We start from the raw sequence: 21,642 nt of genomic DNA, 5'->3' as shown, positions 1-21,642 counted from the left end.
GTAAAGTTGCGCTTTTGCACAAATGTTTGCAGGGCAAGATGGCTATATCTGGAAAGCTATATATAATATATTCTGTTCATCTGTAAGAATCCAGGGTTTGAGGGGGTTTCTGCCTTATGTGCTTAAGACAAGAAAAATAAATTTAATACAGTGCTATAGTATTAATTTTCTAATTAAAGGGTGACAAAGAATTAATAGGATTTGCCCAACAGGAATATTACACTACAGACAGAATGTTACAAGCAATGCAGGAATACACAAAAAAATAATCATTGCTCTAAAAACTGAGAATTTACAAAGCTCTTTAACAACATTTTATTTTTTTTGAATGAGGTTACAAAACTTTAATGCAGTTAAATTAACTGATTGAGATCAAATTATTTTATCCTCAGAAGTTTATTTTGATCCATGTAATACAATTAGGGTATTGATGAAAAAGTATATTTCTTTAAAATCTAAGAATTTAGTTCACTTCTTTAACTTCACAGAACTATGTTTTTTGTCGGAATTTGCATTAGACTCTTTGTTATTTCTATGCAAAAATGATGACATCGCAGGAATCCGAGCAAAGTAGTTTTTTGCCCGGATATGCTTTTGTTCTATTCTGTAAATAAATGGAGCTTCGTAAGTCTGAAAAAAAAAAAATTAAATACCATAAATACAATTAAAATGTCTAAAGATATATGTGTTGCTTCATATTTAGATATTATAAACACTTCTACATATTTTACACATTATAAATATTGACCTTTTAATAAACTAAGGCAGATAACTTATTTGTATATATAGATAATGGAATATTTTGTAGTTCTATAGTACTATCTTATGGGCCAGTAGTGAAAATGTCTCCTTGTGAAATATTAGTCATGTTTTAAAACCGGAGTAACTTTTTTATCCATTAAAGATAAAACGTATTTATTTATTTATTTATTTATTTATTTCAGGTGAGAACATTTGTACTCACATTTGAAAATTAAGTAAGGTGACACTTAGCAACATTTGCAGGGTGAAGACTGTAGGGGCATTTCTTGGTAAGAATCAGAGTTGTTATTTTCAACTAATCATGACAGCAAGTATTTTGCAGCATTTCAGTCAGCACTTGCATGCAGTGGTGACATTTTCCCAAATTCTTAGTTATTATTAGTAGTTTGGATGATGGAACAAATAACCAGAATATTTACTTGAAAAAACCTTTTGCTATTGCTGTAGTAATCACTTTGAATAACTGCTATTAAATAAAGTCACTATGAATAACTGCTACTAAACAAATTACTTAAGAGGATTTCTTTGTTTTGGTGAATGAAAAACAATGATTCAACTTACAACATTCTATCTTCACCTCATTTTCTTTATTTCACACTCTTTATTTTTTTGAAGAAGAAAGTTGAGTCCTCACTACAACTGATTCACATCCATATTTGTTGCAAGAGCTAATGAAAATACCTCATGGTTTTTATGTAGGCTTGTGTAGCTTAACTCCCCCATCTACTGAAGCCCTGGACCTAATCAAGTTAATGGCATTTCTTTGACTATGACTCTATGTCATAGTCATGTCATTTGTCTATGCCATAGACTCTGGATGTCTATGACATCCGGACTCATGGCATCAAGCCAGAGAAGTGCTCAATCAGGATCTTTGCCTGCCACAATGCTGGTAACAGAAATTTATGGGTGCTGAGGAGCATCACTAGATTCAGATTGTCTGAATAGACTTCTTGACTCACAGTGAGTGAGAGTAGCCAATAAAGGGATTCCCAGCTTGAAAATTATTTTACCTGCTAAAGCTAAAGCTCTCATAAATGTTTCTGCTTGAAGACACACACTGGGGACTCACACACAAAATATAATGGATTGCAGAATTTCTTTTGCCTTTAGAATTCCCTGATATATTTAATCCATAAAGCAAGACTTTAAAGAGAGCAATTAATTTCCTCTGTTTAGTTTGCTCTTAGGAATTCCAGAAAGAAGAGCAATATGTAACAGTGGAAGCTCCATTTCTGATGTACATATGTTGTGTTAAAAATTGAATTAAGAACACCCAAAACAAAAGAACACTAGGCAGCAATGACTGCAGATCACTATTTATATAAATCAATAACCTCAAACTGAAAGGATTAATAAGCCATTATTAAGTGCAGGACAAAGACAACTCACAGGATTCTCCTATGCCTTACAAAACTAAATACTCTTAATATATTATGTTCAATGGAGAGGTATTTCATAGCCTACCATGTTTAGATATGGAATTTGAGGGGGGGATTTGTGTGATTTGATTATCAGTTTAACACAGTCCTAAGTGGTTTTAACTCAGAACAGAAATTATGTTTCTATTGCTTAAATGCAAACTGTAAGGTTACATTGTAAGGGACACTTTGCTGATATTTATGTAAGAAAGTAGTGGCAAATTTTATAACAAATAGACAAGGAAGCATTCTTCTATTTGATGAGAAATTTAGAAGACCAAAAACTAATAAGGCCAGAACAATGTGCAAGAGCAATGTGCAATGTGAAAGAGCACAGGCACACAATGGCCACAGTATTTATGGCTAGTCTTTAGTATGCTTTTCATCCAGCCTAGCTCTTGTCTGATCTGAAGGAAGAGAGCATGCATGGCAGTGTTCTCAGCAGGCAGCATGGATGAGGCCACAACGCTTCTTGCATTTCAGGAGGGAGAACTGGGGCAAGAGAGTTCAGGTACATGGAATGAGCTGTACATGCCAGATGCCTTCTGGATTACTGTCCATTCTGTTTAATAGTACAGATGCAATCATTTAAATAATCACAATGAGCCAATTTAAACACAAACAAGTGTAACAACTAAATTTGACCCAACATAATTAATCACAAGATTCTATTAAAACATAACATAAATACTGTAAAAAATAAATCCCATTGAAATTTACCTTCTGAAGGTTAGACAGCTTAAGATGTGCATCTGCCTCTTCTTTAGTGAGGAGAATAGTGTTCCATGGGGACCACTCATGTTGCTTATCCCACCTGACCATAACCAAATCATACAGGTTGCTGCAGGCACTGAGAGCTGACTGGCAGTTCCAGATGTGCTCAATCAGGTACTGCATATCTGGAAGCTGAAATAGAAAACAGGTTTAAAAAGGAAATAAGCATGTTTCATCCTACAAGTCCTGCACCCATGTAAAAATTCAAATAAAGGTATGGGTTTAAAAAAAATTCTATGCACATGTCATATGATCACTTGTTAAAGAGCATCTTGATACCCATATACACTTTTTGCACAGCTGTTGGAACATCTGATTCTTTGACCTGTCAGCTAGACTTCTTTTAGTGTACAGCTTGTAAATCACCTTTTAAAGTACACCTCTGCTTCAAGAGCTTAAGGGCTATTTCTTTATGGTGTGGTACATTGCATATTACAGGAAGAAACTGTAGCTTTTAGCCCATTTCTCAACCTGTCCACAACATACACAAAATAGAGGACATATAGTCAAAGTCACATAGCTTACTATGAGTAGCAATGCTCTTTCCAACAGTACCTGAACTAAGAAAACAATTTTACTATCATCCTGATAATCAACTTCAGACTTCCTGAGATTTTCTAGTATAAGTCTGTACTTGAAATATGCTTCTCGTTTCCGAGCCTCATTATCAAGCTGGTAACACGAGCGACATCTGCCAATGGTGTGGGAACTTGCAGGAATGGGAAACTCAGTAGGTGGTAAGTACTTTTCGCAGCTATGACAGAAGTAAACGTTTTTATAAAGCTTTAAGGGATCTTGTGGAACCTAAAAATTAAAAAAAAAAAAGTTTATTTACTACAGGGTATCTTTGTATTACTTGTATGTTACTCAAACACTGTCAGCATAAGTCTTCCATATATTCATGCAAGTATTTTAATATGCAAAAGCTAGAATTATTTATTTTAAAATACCCAATAAAGTGTTGTGATTGTTCTTGGATAGGATATCAAAAGTAACTGTATTTTCTTACTGCATTTGCTAAAATCAGTTACATAAATCAGTTTATTCATTTTTAAGCTATATGAAGATCCTAAAAATTATGTTCCCATGCTCTTCATGGTGCTTTATATATGCAGATTGTCATTTATTCTGGAAAGATGACAACACAGAGAAAACAGAAACTAAATTCTCCACATTTGATTATTCATGTAGGATCTGCCCTTTATGGCAAAGATAAAACCCTGAGATATGGGCATAATAATGTTTTGGCATAATAATACAAAATTATCAGGCCCACATGTCCAGAACACAGGGGAAGAAAATAGATTAAACTTGATAGTGACCTCCCCATCCCCATATTCCTTCATGGGCTCTGAAAAGAATGTAATGGAGTCTGTGCAGACAGACCGAGTCTGTAACTGGACAGTTTGAGTAGTCTGATCATCTTCAGGCTCTGCTATGGGACATCTGCTAATAAACCTAGTGTAACATTAGCTGTTAGTTGGCTCTAAATCAAACATCTGCATCTAAATCTGACAGATTCTCTACTCCTGAGATAACACTGACCACTGTATGAGGAATGCTCTTCTGGTAGACACAAACCAGACATTGCTACTTAGAGCAGCAACATATGATAATGAATCATATGTTTATTTGTAATATGTAGTCAGAAAAGAAAAGCACTCACACAAAACTAACTACATCTTCTTCACACACAGTAGCAACTGATTCTGCAGCAGAAGCCTGGAACAGATTTTGCTGGACATTGACATGGGCTACACTCTTCCTTTCTGGAGGCACAGCATGCTGCCTCTTGACCAGTAGAAAAAACACAACTTCCTCTCTCAGTATATTGGTACTGCTTTGCTATTACATTTTACTGATACCATCCCATGAGATCTACCATTTATAACTTTGAGATTTTTTTATTTCAGACACAAGAGTTCCCAGGCTCTCTCAGTGCTGCCAGCCACCTGTCAGGTGCTTATGACCATGTCTGTGCTCCATGCCTCCTAACAGGACTATATAAATTTATTTGTGTGAAACCTATGTACTTGCTACATTTTACTTCCTGAGAAACTCCTCCACAAATTCTACAGCAAAATGTAAAATAAAAAAGCTTTCAATATTTTCCATCCCCCTTCTCTTTAGTTCAGTGACCACTATGTCAGGCTGCAAAATAAAAATAATACCTTAAGTAACCCAGCAACTTGAGGGTTAAACTCTGGAGTTTTGATATACTGGAGAAATAATGTACAAATTCTTTTCCTCAGTCCTTCCAAGTTGCTTTCCTTCACATCTCTTGACAAAAGATCAATTTCCCTGTCAATTAATGCCACTATTTCCTGTGTTAATTTACATTCATGTTCCTTGGGGGAAAAAAAAAAAAGAGAGAGAGAGAAAAAGGAAAATAAACTGCACAACAATAAAGAAGTAAGCAAACAAAATCATTCAACAAGACATGAAAGCAACCTATGGAATCTATGGATATTACCATTCATACCTTTGTATGTTCATAAAAAAACATGTTCACAGAAGAACTTGTTAGTCTCTCAGGGAAAAAAATCTCTCATGAAAGAACTGTAGAACTACAAAAGTGAGAATGCTTACAGACTCTGTTTTAAAGGGCCTGCATACCAAAGCTCTGAGGAACTGTAAGCTTGGAAGCAGTAAAAGATGCTTGGCAGAGGTACTCAACAACTGCAAAATTTTAAGTTTTCAAAAGCCTAAAGAAATATTTCCCTAAGAAGCTTCCTTTGGCTATGAGATTGGAGGTGTAATATGGATGGGCTTAAAAAAATGCCACAAGAAAACCCAAAATATCCACCACACAAGAGGCATGGGGGACTTTGACAGTATGCCTGGAAATTAGTCACTTCAATATTTCCAATGCTTGGCAGGAGATTCTCCAGAGAGAGAGACATACATAAGAGGTGAATTTCTCAGGTAAAAGAGAGTGCTAATTTACAGAAATTCACTTGTTCACTACAGCAGTATGTGTTAAGATGGGCAAGAGCTTATAAACCAGAAGTGCTCTCAATGCCATAGTGACTTTAAATCAAATACTGGCTCTACTAAAACAATCAGCAAGATGCTTGTTTGTTTTAATAAGACCAGGAAGCAGCATTCTATTCTAGACTGATGTCAACAGTATCATCCTGAAAGGACCTTCAAACTCATTCTTTCTGTACATGAATAAATAAATAAAACCAATATGAAAGACTAAAAAAAATGCAACCAGCTTCTAATTCATTGAAAACACTAGCAGCAACAGTGGCAGCAGAGAGTGAGGCAGAGATGAAAAAATCAGTATTTGCTACCCATAAAACTGGTCATCCAAACCAATAGATAGATAAAGTTCTAAATGGATTTCAAAGAACTGAAAAAAAAAATAAATGGTAGTTGCCACATATATCCCTGCCACAGTTCTCATAAGGTTGATATTAAGTAGGAAACAAAACTTTGTACTAAAATTGTATTATGTATTAATGTACAAAGAAGTCTAAAAAACCATGGGGGTAAAATTCTAACACAAATTGAAGACAAATATGCACAAGATAAAGTGAAATATGAATTTAGAGTGTATCTGGGATGTAAATTACACTCACACACCAGGTCTCTAGGTCACCATCATGCCACTTGTCTGCCAGCAGCAGCACTGCTAATGTGTCAACATAATTAAGTGACAGCACCTTTGGAAAGCACAGCTTCAAGCTAAATATACATAGAAAACTAAGCCTTACCTTCACTGTCCATTTGAGTGTTAACAGCACAGATGTCCTCTCATCTTTTGGGATGTCCCTTGTGTTAATGCTGCGGTAGATTTCAAGTAGTTCTTTACCACGGAGCGAGTTCTGTGTATCCATTTCAGTGATTTTTCCATCAAATGCTTTCCACCTCCTAGGTTGTGCACACTTCAGAAACAATTTGTAGAACTGTGAACTATTGAAATCTGACCACCAGCTGCACAATTGCATTATGTTACATGAAGTTTTATCAGAGCAAATAGGGACTTAATGTTAATGCCTGACTAATGCAAAAGGCTAATTCTATTGCTGATATTGATACAGCACCTCTTCCACCAAAGCAAGCATTCAGTTGCACACTTTATTTAAAGCTGCAGGTCATGACAATTTCGACTTACAGGATATTAAAAGCAAATAATATTCTCCTACAGGAATATGCTCTACTTCTTTAAAGTGAATTTACTGACAGTAGTGTTAGAATACATTTGCTCTGTATTTCACTTTGCAGTCATAAATCCCATCAAACTATCAGTAAAATCAATAGGTCTGTTGACTGTGTAAAGATTGAAAATTTAAGACCTTACAGCCTACTGCAGTAAAAAATATCTCCAGGGAACTGTTCTGTTTATAGTAGTTGCAGAGAAGGACAGAAGGAATACAGTTTGTTAGAGCTAGGGTAAGGTATGTGTTTACAGTTTAGCAGACACTTCACCTAGCTTCTTCTTTGCTACCTTAACCACATGCTGTATGCCTTATGCTTCAATTATCTCTTTGCACATCTTTAACTTTTATAGATAGTAAGAAGTTCCATGATGTCACCTGCCCCACAAGGTCTGGAAAGTTCAACCATTTTCTTCTTTCCAGAAGATTGGTTTTGATTACAAATCACACTGTTACATAAGGAGACAGGCATCCAATTCCAATAGAAAAAAAAGCTTTCAAAAGCCTCTCTCATCATTACTTAACTCCATTTCCTTTTCTTAATGGGGAGAGGTACATGAAATCTCTTTCTATGTATCAATTATTCTCTTTCACTATATTTGGAAGTTAAGTGTTCACTAGCACTCACAAACTTCACCTTGCAGTCTCAGCATGACCTAACAACAGGAACACTTAATGCAGTATTCACATGCCTAGCAGTTTTCTGGACATAACCCCAGCATTGACACAATCATTATTTTGATGAAATGGACTTGATATGGTGATAAGTAATAAAAATATCAAGAATATTAGATAGCTAGCAGAGATGATTAGTTATCACCACTATCAAAACTTTTCCTCACTTTTAAATAAGTAGTTAGGTAAGGAAAAGAAAGAAAAAATAATTTTAAAAAGGATTTCCCTGATTTCAGGACTATTTTTCTGTACTCCAGACTGAGAGGAGAAAAAAATTAAAACTTTGAGATCTTCTGCCAGCTTTCTCTTGTCTTTTAGTCTGCTGGCAGTGCTGTGGAATTTACAATAATCCTGTTATCTGTATTACTACAACTACACTCTGCTGCCAATGCATGAAAGCAGAAAAAGTGCCTGAGGAGAGAAACACACCACGACAGACAGAGAGAAAAAGGTAAATATAATTTTTTAAAAATCCATAAGATGTGTGCAGAAATAGTACAAAGCATGAAAGGTATGAGCTGAGTAACAGCTAATATTTAATAGTTACACAAATTTATTTAAGTCAATATGACTGCTCTATAAAAACTTAATCAAATACTTCCTCTCCAAAGTACAAATGCTGAAGAAGAACAAGTTCAGCATAAAGAACCCCCTGGAACATAGGGCACACACAACCAGTAGCAACCTTCTCAAGAGCACACATGCCTGTGGAGGTACATGCTTAAAGTAGCAAAGAAGGGAACAAAGGTTTCCATGGAGAAGCAACTTTCATGCCACATTGGCTATTGCAGCTTGCAGTCTTCTGATGTGAAAGATATTATTGCAGCTTTAACTGGCAAGTGTCCAGTTTAGAACAACACTTAAAATCCTACAGCTGACATGATAAAAAACATGAAATGTTGCACTAGTTCAGAAGCTTAATAAATTTTAAAACTAAAAAGATTACAGTCCCTTTAATGAAAAACATGATTTATACATTTAAAGTAGGAATAAATAAATTATCAGTAACTGCTTCAGGAAAAGCAGTCTTTCCACTTGTCTTTCCACTGTTTGGAAAGACAAAATATCAGTTGTCTTTGATGTGTCTCCTGATTCTCCAAACATCAACTGTCACTGAGAGTTCTTGTGCTGAAGAACGTTTTGCTTCTGATTCTAGATGTAAGAAAACTGTACAGCTTGTCAGAATATGTGCTGGAAGCAATCTGTACAGGTAGGACACTGGAAATCAGTCCTTGTGGGAAAAGTAACGACAGTCAGTTAAAAGAGAAATATATTTGCTTTGACTGTTTCAGGCTTCTTTTTCTTAGAAGGTAAAAGAACAGATTGTAAGCAGTAGAAGCAAACACTAAACATACAAATTATTCGAGGCTCTGAAAATATTCCTAATTATTTGGTTTTCTGTTAGATTTTTTCATTCTTGAAAGCAGTAAGAGAGAAAACAGTCATAGCACAGCAATAAATGTGGTAACAGTTCCACCAACATTTCAGATAAGTAACTTGTTCATAATGAGAAATGTAATACATTTTATGTAATCACATTTAGAGTACAGTTTCCCTGCATCAAAAATAAAAATAATGAAAAAAAGTCTCTTTTGGACAAAACCACCATTTTTACTTTTGAGCACTTAATAATCAAAATTTTAAAATAATAATAATAAAAAAATTAGATTGCTAAAAACCATTTTTGTTGCAGTATTTCTTTTCATAATCATGTCACATACTTTGAAAATATACTATTACTTTTTTCCAGTGGCTGGATATCTACCTCAAAAGACAAGGTTTTTTTTGTATTTTACATTAAGATACCACCGAATTTAAAGCCATTTTAAATCATCTTTGTGAATGAAGGAATTCTCATATTTTTATATAAAGACTGAAGAACTTACCTTAAATATCATCCCTGAGATTACACAAGAATGAAATCTCAAGTTAAAATTCTAATGGAACTAAAGTCAGTGATTTAATAACTGAATTCAACATCAGATTCAAACTCTTCTTTATACAGGGAAACAGAATAAATGCTTTCTTTAAAGCCAGACATATGATGCACAGAGGCCTATACTCATTTGGGAAATTAATGACAAATTTACTTCCTGAAGAATAACATATTTATATTATTATAATTAATCACATGTATTGTTTATATTTTTTATAGTTAGCAGCCTTAATGATGCACTGTTCAACCTTCAACTGGTCTGACAGCTATGAAATTCTCAGCTTGGAAAAAAGAAATTTACTGAATTGTATTGACATGAACAATCACAAAATTTGTATATTTGGAACATTAGCATTCACATGATTAACTGTTAAAAACTACAAAAGGTACTTTTTGTACTCTGCAGGAGTATTTTCTGTTCCCGTACTTTTATATTCTTTATGATCAGCGTAATTACTGACCTTACCCAGAAAGTGCAGTACTGCTTTTCGCTGATTCTCCATATTGGCATTTAGTTTGTGCATCCCAATGCAAGCAATGAGCTCTGTCTCCTCTTCCAGCAGTGCACAAAGTGCTGCCTTTCTTTTAGCTCCAGTAAGAGTTCTGTTAATTCGCTCAGTCTCCTCCTGCATCCATACTGCAGATACAAATATTTGGGGTGTTTTTACAAGATGCTTTCCAGCAAGACTCCTGCTTTCATATTTAAGAAACAACATAACTGACTTTTCTTTCAATATTCACTAAAACCCAGTTTCCATTTTAGGGAATTGATGGTTATAGCTATTTTCAATATATGCAAGATGGTCTAGAAATGAATGTAAATTATACAGATGTTCTGTGAGAGTATGTGTGTACATCAACTCCAGACTGCCAATTTGTACTCTAAACTCAAGGATGAGTAGGAGAAAAAGAATCTGTATGTGAGAAAAAGAATTTAGCTCCTGTGGAAATGTATGATGAAATGGCTGCATCTTACTGTGGTACCACTAGTACTCAGTGCTGAGAATATTACTGCTTCTCCCTGCATAAATGAGTAAAATCTAAAGAAACTTGAAGTCCTCCAAAACCAAGATAAAACTTGACATTTAGCACTTCAGGTTTTATACTGGATATTGCAGTGGTATCACCTTTTGCCATCCCAGGAAGATGAGAGCACATTAATAACTCAGCAGTCATTGCTTTATTCTCCTTTTCCTTTTCCACAACCTTCTATAACCCTCCAAGTGGGTGAAAGTGGCCACAGAAGAAGGCACAGGATGGTCATGACAGAAGCACATGGATCAGTCCGTGCTGTATAAGAATCTGACCCCCTGACACTCTTGCTGCTGACATAGAGACTGCATGGCTTTAGAGAAACCTGCCTGTAAAATCAAACTGTGTTTACTGCCTTTGCACATCCCATAACAATTCCTGGCTTCTCTGAAGAGTCTGATCCAGTTCAAATATCTCTAGAGTTTTGTATAAGATGCAAAACTTCAACATTCCTGCAAAGTGTTGTTATCATCCCAGAACAGTTATGGAAAAGCAAAACCCAGTGTAAAAGAAAACCATTCAATATGTGATGCACTGAAAAAGCCTGTAACATCCTGGTTCAGGTAAGATTAGAGGCAGGAGGAGGGAAAGGAGGAAGGCTGATTTTCTGCCTGTGGCTTCTTATCTACAATACCTTATGTTTTCCGTTTTTAAATATTTCAATTCATTTCCTTAAGGCTCTTCAAGCTGTAATATGACAGCTGTCTGACAAGTTCTGAGAACCCAAAGATATATATTTTAAATAAAGCAAATTCAGCAAACAGCATTATATAGAATTATTTACATGAAGCTTTATTATTCCTGAAGGGGGCAGCAACTTCTAAGGTGGAGCTAATAAGTACAGTAAACAATTCTATACTTTCAGAAATGAAGAAGCTGTCACTATTGATACTCACCTCTTGATTCCCCATTTACCTGCCACCAAGTTTAGATTATCTGTTCTGCAGATGATCTGACTGCAAAGATTTTACTCATTACAATTTTATTCCAGTATTTATATAGGTCATACTTTTCAAATAAATAATAAATGCCTATGCAGACATGCTGAATATATAGATAGACCTCATTTGCACTATATAGTCAACAGGCAAGTTTTTGTACCACCAGGAATTGCTTGTACTGGCTGACCCTGTTATAGTAACCCTGTTGTGATTGCAGCTATAACCTTCACAGATCCCTGGAGGACAATAGTCTCATTCTATTACTGTCACAATGATTTAGCTTGTGCAAATTGTTGGCACTATAATAATGAAAAATTGTTTCAGATGCAGGTAGGAAAAAAACCCCAAGTTCCTAGAATCGTTAAGCTCTATTAAAATGAAAAGCATGACTGCAAATCTCCATGCAGAGAAGCAACCAGTCAACACCAGTTAACAAAAACTAAACAGTGAGATTGATACCAGACCATTATTTTAACAAAATAGTAAAAAAAGAATTTCAAATACTGGAATTTGTTCTGTTCTGAAGTGGTAATTTTTTTTTTCAGGTTGACTAGATATGAAATTCCTGAACATGCTTGGCTGAAACTTTTATTATTTGTGAATCCAAAGTCATTCAATTAAGCAAGAGACACTTGCATAACGATAAGTTTCAAATCTAAAAATATAATGAAGATCAGCATTCTTCCATAACTTCAACTGAACTTGGTTGTTTCTACTGCAAGTAAGACTTTTCACACTTTAAAAAAAGAAAGAAAAAAAAAAGAAAGTGGATCATACATCTGATAGCACACTGGTCTGGAAGCAACTTCCCGAATAAAATATTGCAGAAAATCAGATGCAAAATAGTAAGACTTGTCATAAGTGGCAAGGAAAAAGGTATTATTTGAGTACCTTGGCTTTTGATTACTTAGTCAGATACAACTTGAAAAGGGCTTGACTCTTGGGAAGTGAAAAGCAAACTATCTACAAAGAAAAAGAGGGGGGTAGACAACCTCAAGAAAACCACAAATCTCATGAAGATACCAGTCCAATAACTGCAAAGCTCAAGACAAGCAATAATTTTTACATTTGTCACGAACAGTGATATTTATAAATCATTTATTAATTCAGACAAAGCCATTTGTTCAATGCCACACAAAGTATGACAGCATTAAAAGATTAGTGTATAACTTGGGAATTTTTGAATCGTGATCCTGAACTCTATGAATAACACATGCCACCAAATTTATGCTCAGTTAACCACTGAAGAAAGAGCTGAGATGGTTTAAGGTAGGGCAGGTGGCTTTGCAATGAATTAAGTTATCTATTAGGTCAGCTCTGCTACAGGGACAAGAATACCCAAACTGGCAAAGAGCTAGACCATAAAGCACTGTAGTTGAGATAACATAAGAATTGTTACAAGTCACAGGGCAAACCTCTGCTTTAAAAGAGACATTGTAAAAAACCAAAATTTTCTTGCTGTTTATATGCTGGTACAAGTACACAGCTTTTGACTGTTTTTATTTTTCCAAAGGACATACTCTAAGTTTTTTGCTCTATTTGCACCATTAGATTCTTGTAAGGTTTTATGTTAATTATCTGCAGTATTGACATTATTTTTCTGGAGAAGTTTAGAGGTGCTTGCCTGTATTAAACAGCACCTACTCCAAGAACAGGAAACGTATGACTTTCAGAATGTCCTGCAGAACTCCTAAGAGATTTTTTAAATTTTGACAACACACTTTTGTGAAACATGGAATAAACTAGAAAGGAGAAAAGGCATCGGTAGAGGACAACTAAGACAAAAGGAATAACTTCTGTCATATGTTGTAAAATTCTGTACAAAAATTCTTCAGCATCTTAAATGTAGAGTGAAAGATAAAAGCAACTCTGGTCTAAAATAACACCCTTTTGTTCTCCTAGCTGACCTTAACTTCAGACATAAATAAAAAATGTTAATAAAACTGCCAAAGACCACTATTCTCTGAGCCAGTTATTTCTAAAAAAGGTGTACTGGTTTTGGCTGCAATTGAGTTAAATTTTAGTCATAGCAGCTTGTAAGGCACTGGAAGTTGATAACACAGGGATGTTTAGTTCTTGCCGAGCAGTGCTTCCAGAGCATCAAGGCCTTCTTTCTGTTTCTAGTAATACATGCAATTAAAATATTTTTTTTTAATTAAAAAAAAATCCACTGTAAAGCAGAAAAAAAAAATCGTGGAAGTATCTATAAATACATGTAAAACCCTAAGTTTGTTTTAAACAAACTGTATTATTTTGTTGCTTTAAGGAACCCTTTAAGAAAACTTACATTCCAAGTCATGATACAGTAGCTCAAAGTCTTCTTTTGTTTTAGGGTTCAGTTTTTTCTCATACTCCCTCCTCAATTTTTCTTCTTTCTCCCATTTTTTCTGTAATTCTTCTTGTGCCTCCCGTGCCAGCCTTAACCTCTTTTGTTCCTTCAGATTTTGTAATAAATGTACAGCATGCCAACGACGGAAATATTTCTGTAATACTATTACCTATATGTGATACAATACCAAAGAATCATGAATTTAAAACAAAACAACATAGTATTTTGAAGTGTAGTATTATTTCTTAACTGTTCTTTTCTCCAGCTCCCTAACTACATTTTCTAAGTTTTGTCTTGTACTGAAACTAATTTAAATGTTAAAAAATCAGTACTATTAGTTTAAGCACTAGTATGATTACTCTATTAGGTAACTGCAGGAATTTAACCAGTAAGTACAGTGGATAAAATAAGTTCAAATAATCAAATCAAAATATAAACTACATTTAAATATACATTTTTCTTTTTCAAATCTTCCCTTAAAAAATGCATTACGCCATGTAGTGTTTTTATTCTTTTCCTTACCTTACTGCAAATTTACAGAGTGGAAATGTAGACACATTTGCAAGATTTCTTTTAAATTTCTAGTTACAAAAATCAACACATAGACACTAAATCAAATGCATTTTATTTGTGAACAAATAATAAAAGTGACATTACTAATGCTGTTAATAATCACAGAAATGAAAAAAGAAAATTAAATCATCTACATTCCCAAGCTGTGGCTATTGAGGACTGGGGAAATACCTACGACATGTTAAGGGAGGACACTGCACGAGCCTCACCTTCTGCTGGCTGAGTTAGCACCTGCACTACAAACAGTTCAGTCAGATCAATCCCATGAGGTACCAAGCACTGTTCAGCATCAAAAGCTATCAAGCACAAAATCATACTAATACAGTCACGCTGTCTCTGGTAATATCTTAATCTAAAACTTCTCCTGAATATGCCTTCAAACAGTATTTCAGTATGGACCTATACTGCACTGGGCAAATCCATCAATGTGAACCAACACCAAGATGACATCTCTCTACTGTGCATTATCAATTACCTATAGATACATTACAGATTTCCAGAAGTGTCACTACAGACCACAGTAAAACATAATAGTAGTCCTGTGGAAATTACTCCCTACTTGGGTTCCACTTCTAAAAGATGCTCATTGCCATCAGCTAAAGCTGACTGACTTAAGAAGTTCTTACAAGAAAACTTCTGCCCAGAAAACTTCAAAGATCTTGCCAACCATGTCAATACAATAACCAATACAATTATTCTGCTTAGACACTTGGGGAATCAACTGTTTCTCCATTGAGTTGGATTCAGACAATATAGCAATCAAATGAATAACTGGAGCATTTACAAAGAAGTGCCTCATCTAACACAATTTAGGGCAGACGAGTTAGATGTGCAGTCACAGAACACATGGTTTCCAAAAAGCAGAGTGGAAGGCCTAAATGGCATCCTCTGCACAATGAATATGCAGAATCTGTAATCTGAATTGTCTCCATGAGGCAACTCAGTGCACCAGAAAACCCCACAGACCCACTGCCTGTGTTTGAACAGCCCATTTCTACTTCTGTGTCAAAGCAGGGAGCTTGAACAGAATCCAAAATGGATCAGTTTGCCCAAGGTAAGACTGATAAAAAAACTCCAACCAAACAGACAAAGAACAACAGATTGTTCTCAAATAGATTGTTCCCAAATAGATTGTTCCCAAAACTCAAAAGCTTGAATGCAGATCTCCTAAATCCTAACCCAATACTCCATTTATTTCATGCCATACATTAAGCATGCAGCTTAGGTTCTTCCAAAGAGATCATGAGAATATTGTAAGGACAAGCCTGTTTTAATCCTTAATGTTCTACATGGAAACTTAACTGTCACTTTGAGACAGAAAACAGTAATTTCAGAATTCTTAATATTTAAGAGATTGCAAGGTATCAAATGTCACTAAAACCCCAGAGCAACATGCACTTCCCCTGTATCTGAAAGATTACAAAAGATGAGCATAAGAAGACATTTTACAGTTCACTTTTAAATTCAGTCTTTGAACACTCTGAACACTCATTAAATATTCAGATAACCTTCACAATTCATTATTTTACAGATAAGGACTTACTGCTTCAAGTCTACGTTTATGGTATTCCTCTGCTGTAAAATACTTTCCAGGAGTTATTAGTTTGTCAGTCGTGTTCGATACATAAAGGCCAATTTTAGTCATCTGTGTCGATGTTGTATTTCTTGTTTGTTGTCGTGTATTTTTTTCCACAGCCGTCTGGGGTAAAAAATACATGTCAGATTAGAAGAAAATACACTGAATTTTTTTTTTCTCATTACAGTAACTGGCAAAATTAGCTATTTGCAATAAAAATTACAAGAATAATGATATTTATCTACTAAATACTTTCATTTGCACATTTATCTCAGATTTACTTCCTCTTTCCCCTCAGAAATAGTGTCAGCATTCTATTCCATTTAGCAAAAACAACATTCTAAAAGGACATTACAAAGCCTTTACCTGTGTTTCCCTACAAAATAACTGAATTCCTTTGTCAGGTCGTTTTTTGGGTTTTGTTTGTGATCCTGCATTATGAAATTCCACTCCTGTTGAGATGTTCCTAAATCCACCCAGAAAAGGTTTATTATAGGTAGGTCTTTCAACTTTTACAACTACTTCTTGAAATGAATTCGAACCTGTTAAAATGGAAGTTCCAAAATATAGGTATTGCTTCTTCCAGTAACACATCTAGATTAGATCATAATTACATATGTATCAACAAATGTGCAAAAGCAGTATTTACCTGTTTGTACTCTGACAGTTATGACATCAGGCATGTGGTAATCCTGTGGAATGACTTCGCCAGAGAGACACTCCTGATTTTCAGACTGGACAATTTCATCAAAATCAGGCCCAGTCCTCCTAGGTGTTTCATTATCCTTAATCATGCTTGCTAAAAATAAAACCAAAATTCATTCCTGAGAAGCTTCTCAAAACAAACAAATATCTCTTTCAACTTTACCCCAGGATGATTTTATTGTAACACTGCAAGACAGCATAATCACAGTTTTTTCAGATAAAAGACAGACACCATTTGAAAGCTGAAATAGTACTATCATACAATTCTAAAGGTGGTATCTAATGTAATACTGTCACCACATAAAGATATTTCTAGCCAGCTACTCAGAATGTGAGCAGATGAATGCAACCCAGCCAGGAGGAAAGTAGTCAGGAAGTCCATACTAGGAATTGTTATTCACTGTGCTCTGTTCTGCTCTGAAGAACCAAGAAAATGGGGTCCTGTGTTGGGAAGAGGAAGTGACTGAAGACACCCAGAACAATGAAGAACAGGTGTAGGAAAATGATGGAACTGCAGGAGAAAGACAAGGATAAAGAAGGGTGGCAGGCAAGTTACACGGGAATCTAAGAAAGGTAAAATAGTAAGGTGATTTCTATAATGCTGGCTAAACTGCTAATTTAAATGCACATACAAAATATGTATACCTATGCATACACATTTCTGGAAATAAGGATCATTCTATAAAACGCCATCTAGAAATGACTACTACAGTTTGAGATAAATACATTCCTTACCTTTGGAGTATGTCTCATTTGAGAATTTAAAAGGTTACTGCAGGACCAAATCTCAGCAAGCATAAACAGAATGAGGGTGTGTAGGGGTACAAGAAACTATAACCAAGCTGAAGAAAAAAATATCTCTTTAAACCATCAATACCCAACATTTTAACAACTTCTTTACCCGTCTCTGTCCCATTTGCTGTACTCTCTGGTAGTACTGAATTTTGAGAAGGAGACTGCTGGTCCCAGCCCTCCTCTGATGGGGCAGTGCCTGCAGGTTCCAGAAGCAGAGGCTTCTCTGCTGGGTCCCCAGCCTCTCCAACTGCTTTTCCTTGTGAGGATGCAGGTGATTGCTCTGCACCTGATCCTTCTGATGTAACAGCTTCAAAGCCATCTGATGCATCTTCCATTTCCTAAAGCATCAATTGCATGCTTCTAACCTTTCTGCAAGAATAATCACAGGATCTATTATAAATTGCATACTGGCACATTTCTACTACCAGAACTATGGGTAACTTGCTGTCCTGAAAAGCTTTTCCTGCATCTGTTCCCAAAAGGCCTATTGAGAACAGGATGAGATCTTTGCTTCCACCAAACAGAGCGCACTTGTGGCTGGTGTTTACCAAAAGTAACACTCCAAGGCAGGCAGCCGGCACAGCTCTTTGTACCTCTCGTTCTCTGCCTACGGAACAAGATGGTCCAAGGGGTCATTACCCAGCACACCTTTACGGTCTTCCAAGTTGCCACCGAAATGATACGGGCAGGAAGAGAACCACACCCAACAAAGAACCACAACCAAACCCGCAGGATCCGGGGCGCAGCTCCCGGCGGAGCCCGGGGATGCCGAACCGCTGGGGCGGGCGGGCCCCTGGCACAGCGCGCACCGGGGCCGGGGGTGCGGCCGCCGCTCAGCCGGAACCCCCGCACCCTCCCGCCCCTGTCCCTTTCCCTTTCCCTGCCCCTGTCCCTGTCCCCGGCACCTCCCGGCCCGGCGGCGCTCCGGACGGGCGCTGCTCGCCCCGGCGGCCGCGCGGTAGCCACGGCAACCGGGCCGGGGCCCGCGGAGCAGGAGCGTGCGCACTGGGGAGCGGGGCCGGGCGGACCGAAATCGCACCGCGGATCGGAAGGGTCGGGAAGAGAGGAAAGGGAGGCGGTGCGAAAGGACGAGCAAGTGCCCTGGCTCCCTGCAGCCCACAGCACCTGCAGGAGCCCGAGCTGGCGGCCTGGAGCGGCCGCAGTGCTGGCACACCCGCAGGGGCCGTGCCCACGCTGTGGGCCTGAGCAGAGCCTTGTGAGCTCGTACCAGCCCACAGCGGCACTAATGTATGAAAACACCGTTTTCCCTTATATCCATAGCAGAAGTTGTACTAAACCCCCAGAAGTGTTGGATATCGAGAAAGGGTGTTGTGTGTGAGTGTTGGCAGCCTTCGTGCCACACGCGGTCATTTCCGAGCCGTGTGGCAGTGCCCACCCGTGACATGTTAGGTTGTGCTGTTCTCCCTGGAGGGTCCGTGGTGTGAGGACTGAGGCTGTTAACTGGAAATTATTCACTTGCAAATCAGAATGAAAACCATACGAAACTGGATTTCCTGGTGTTTGAGGTGCCATTTCTGACACAACTCCTGCAATGTTTTCAGCATGCTATAAGAAAACGAGTGCGCATCTGAAGGACAGAAATTTCCCATTACTACTACTAATGCTGTTTTTTCTAAAACCTTGTTTGAACTCCCAGAATAGGATCACCATTAATCCTATCGAAAGATACTGTTATTTGTGTCACTTTGTCACTGTTATGTAGTTGATCAAACATTCAAGCTCATTTTCAAGTTGCAATGATTTTTCATTGCAACTTGAAATAAGAAATACGAAACATATGCTAATGAAATAGCATATAAGCTTTGAATATTAAAATAATAATAAAAAGCAGCTTTCACTCATCTCCTATTGATTTTGGTACGGCCACTTGGGATAGGTTAAGCAGCACAGATGGCAGGTTAGGAATTACAAAAACCTCATATTTGCTCTGCTCTCATCATGGGAAAGTTGTTTTTCTGGTGTAACAGGCTCTGTCTCTGCTAGGTCCCATCCTTGCAGATAAACTACATTTTTATTCACATTACTTCAATCAGATGATCTCAAAGTGTTTTAAAGATCTAAAGTTTGTTAACTGTACAGTTTGCAGCGATTTACCTTACCATATTACAACAGATTATTAAATTATTTGCATCATCATGTATTTTCAACTATTAAAGGAGAAAAATCAAGCAAAATCATTAGTTAGCCTTCAAATTATACCTTGCTAGCATATTCCTCTTGGAAAAAATTAGGACCTGTATGGAGGACACAGATGTATATTTGTGAAAAGAAGATAAGAGTATGCTTTTTTTTGTGAAACTCAGTTTTAAAAGGCCATGTATCAAATTTCAGCAGCAGTGGGACATGAAAAAAAACCTCCTTGGAGCACAATTAGGAGCTTATAGGACAGCTGTTTTAAATGTGACAAATACATCTTTAGAAGTAGAGAAAATAACTGAACAAGAAGAGAGTTCAGCAGATGTCTCGGGTACGGAATAATAGAAAGAATTCCAATAGTTGCTACCATATTCTGGCAACCTTCCTTCCCCCCCACCTCCAGTACTTCATGCTGCTCTCATTTATACTAGACTTTGTTTATTTTGGGTTTTTCAATTTTTTAGTTTATATTATTTTGATTCCTCTCAGGTGAACTCAATGCTTATTACCAAAATCCATTAATTTTCATTACTCATGTGATAGCATTGGCCCTCATTCAAGTCTGTAATCCCTTAATATTTCTCATGTGAAAATTGTGTTTGTTAACTTTTAACAAAATCCTCTTTTGGAATGCCATCTAGTGGTTTTACTTAGGAAAAGACCAGCTTCTACCTTCATCAAGACTGAAAAATCCTCCAAACAATGAAACTAAGTATTTTTCACTTTTTTAATTTTCAAAATCTAAAAATTTCTGTAATTATAGTAATAATGGGGAATCCAGTGCTAAAGAACGCAGTGAAAATAGCTTCTGGAGTGAATACATTGGGAATACTGTTTTTCTCTCCTATTGACCTACCCCCCAATACCATTGCATAAAATATGATATAAATTGTAATTAATCATTTATAATAATGATGTCACAAGTAAAATTATAAGCCTAAAAATGATGAAAAAACAGCTATGACCAAGTATGTTGTGTAAGTAGTGCATATACAAATGCTTATTAAACTGCAGATTTTTGTGATACAGCTGTGTTCCTGTCTTTAAACTTGCAGGAATGTTGCTGATGGTCTTGAAAAAAACATCAGTAAAGGAAAACCTGCACAGTGCCCTTAGATCTAGCTTGGATATTTTAATTGGGATTTAAAAGATTAAATCTCTAAACAAAAGATTACAAAATAATCATAGAATATCCTGAGTTCCAAGATCACAGAATATTCTGAGTTGGAAGGGACCTGCAAGGAACCATCAAGTCCAACTCCTAAATGAACAGCTCATGCAGGGACTGAACACACACCCTGGTGTGATTTGCCCCATGTTTTAACAGCTGAGCTAATCTCAGTGCTCAACCACCCTGTGGCTGAAAAACATTTCCTAACAGCAAACCCAGACCCCTTGTGATGCAGCTTCATGCTGTCCCCTTGGGTCCTGTCACTGGTCACCAGAGACGAGTCCCTGCTCTTCCACTTTCCCACGTGACAATGTTGAAGACCACAACGAGGTCTCCCCTCAATCTCCTCTGCTCCAGACTGAACAGGCCACAGTCTGTCCACTGACCTCAGCCACTCCTCATATGGCCACCCCTCAAGGCCCTTCACCAGCTTCCTGGCCCTCATTTGGACACTCTCGAAAAGCTCTTTCTTTCTTGTGGTGCCCAAAACTGCCCCAGCACTGGAGGTGAGGCCATCCCAGCTCAGAGCAGAGCAGGACAATCCCGTCCCTTGCCCGGCTGGCAATGCCTGATGTACCCAGGACAGGGATGCCAGGGCACTGCTCACTCAGATTCAATGTGCCATTTAC

General features: G+C 37.0%; 1 protein-coding gene across 7 annotated transcripts; it reads right to left on the bottom strand.

Moving 5' to 3' along the window:
* Positions 1-291: 291 nt before the first annotated feature.
* On the bottom strand, positions 292-18,706 carry IQUB (IQ motif and ubiquitin domain containing). Of its 7 annotated transcripts, none has more exons than XM_064422242.1 (12): positions 18,591-18,706; positions 17,792-18,054; positions 16,835-16,984; positions 16,552-16,727; positions 16,153-16,308; positions 13,995-14,205; positions 10,196-10,371; positions 6,680-6,850; positions 5,129-5,305; positions 3,513-3,761; positions 2,904-3,089; positions 292-630 (listed from the first exon to the last, which is right to left on the bottom strand). In XM_064422242.1, the coding sequence occupies exons 2-12, from the start codon at positions 18,018-18,020 to the stop codon at positions 469-471; spliced, it is 2,043 nt and encodes a 680-aa protein (XP_064278312.1). In that variant the 5' UTR covers positions 18,021-18,054; positions 18,591-18,706; the 3' UTR covers positions 292-468. The 7 variants fall into 7 exon arrangements, with proteins under 7 accessions (XP_064278312.1, XP_064278316.1, XP_064278313.1 ...); XM_064422246.1 differs by having other exon boundaries at positions 17,792-18,050; positions 18,591-18,642; XM_064422243.1 differs by lacking the exon at positions 18,591-18,706 and adding an exon at positions 18,234-18,531.
* Between the last annotated feature and the right edge of the window lie 2,936 nt (positions 18,707-21,642).

Source organism: Passer domesticus, chromosome 5, assembly GCF_036417665.1.
Source record: "Passer domesticus isolate bPasDom1 chromosome 5, bPasDom1.hap1, whole genome shotgun sequence".
NCBI lineage: Eukaryota > Metazoa > Chordata > Aves > Passeriformes > Passeridae > Passer > Passer domesticus.
The sequence above is the reverse complement of the archived record's forward strand: the minus strand, read 5'-3'. Positions and strand labels throughout refer to the sequence as shown.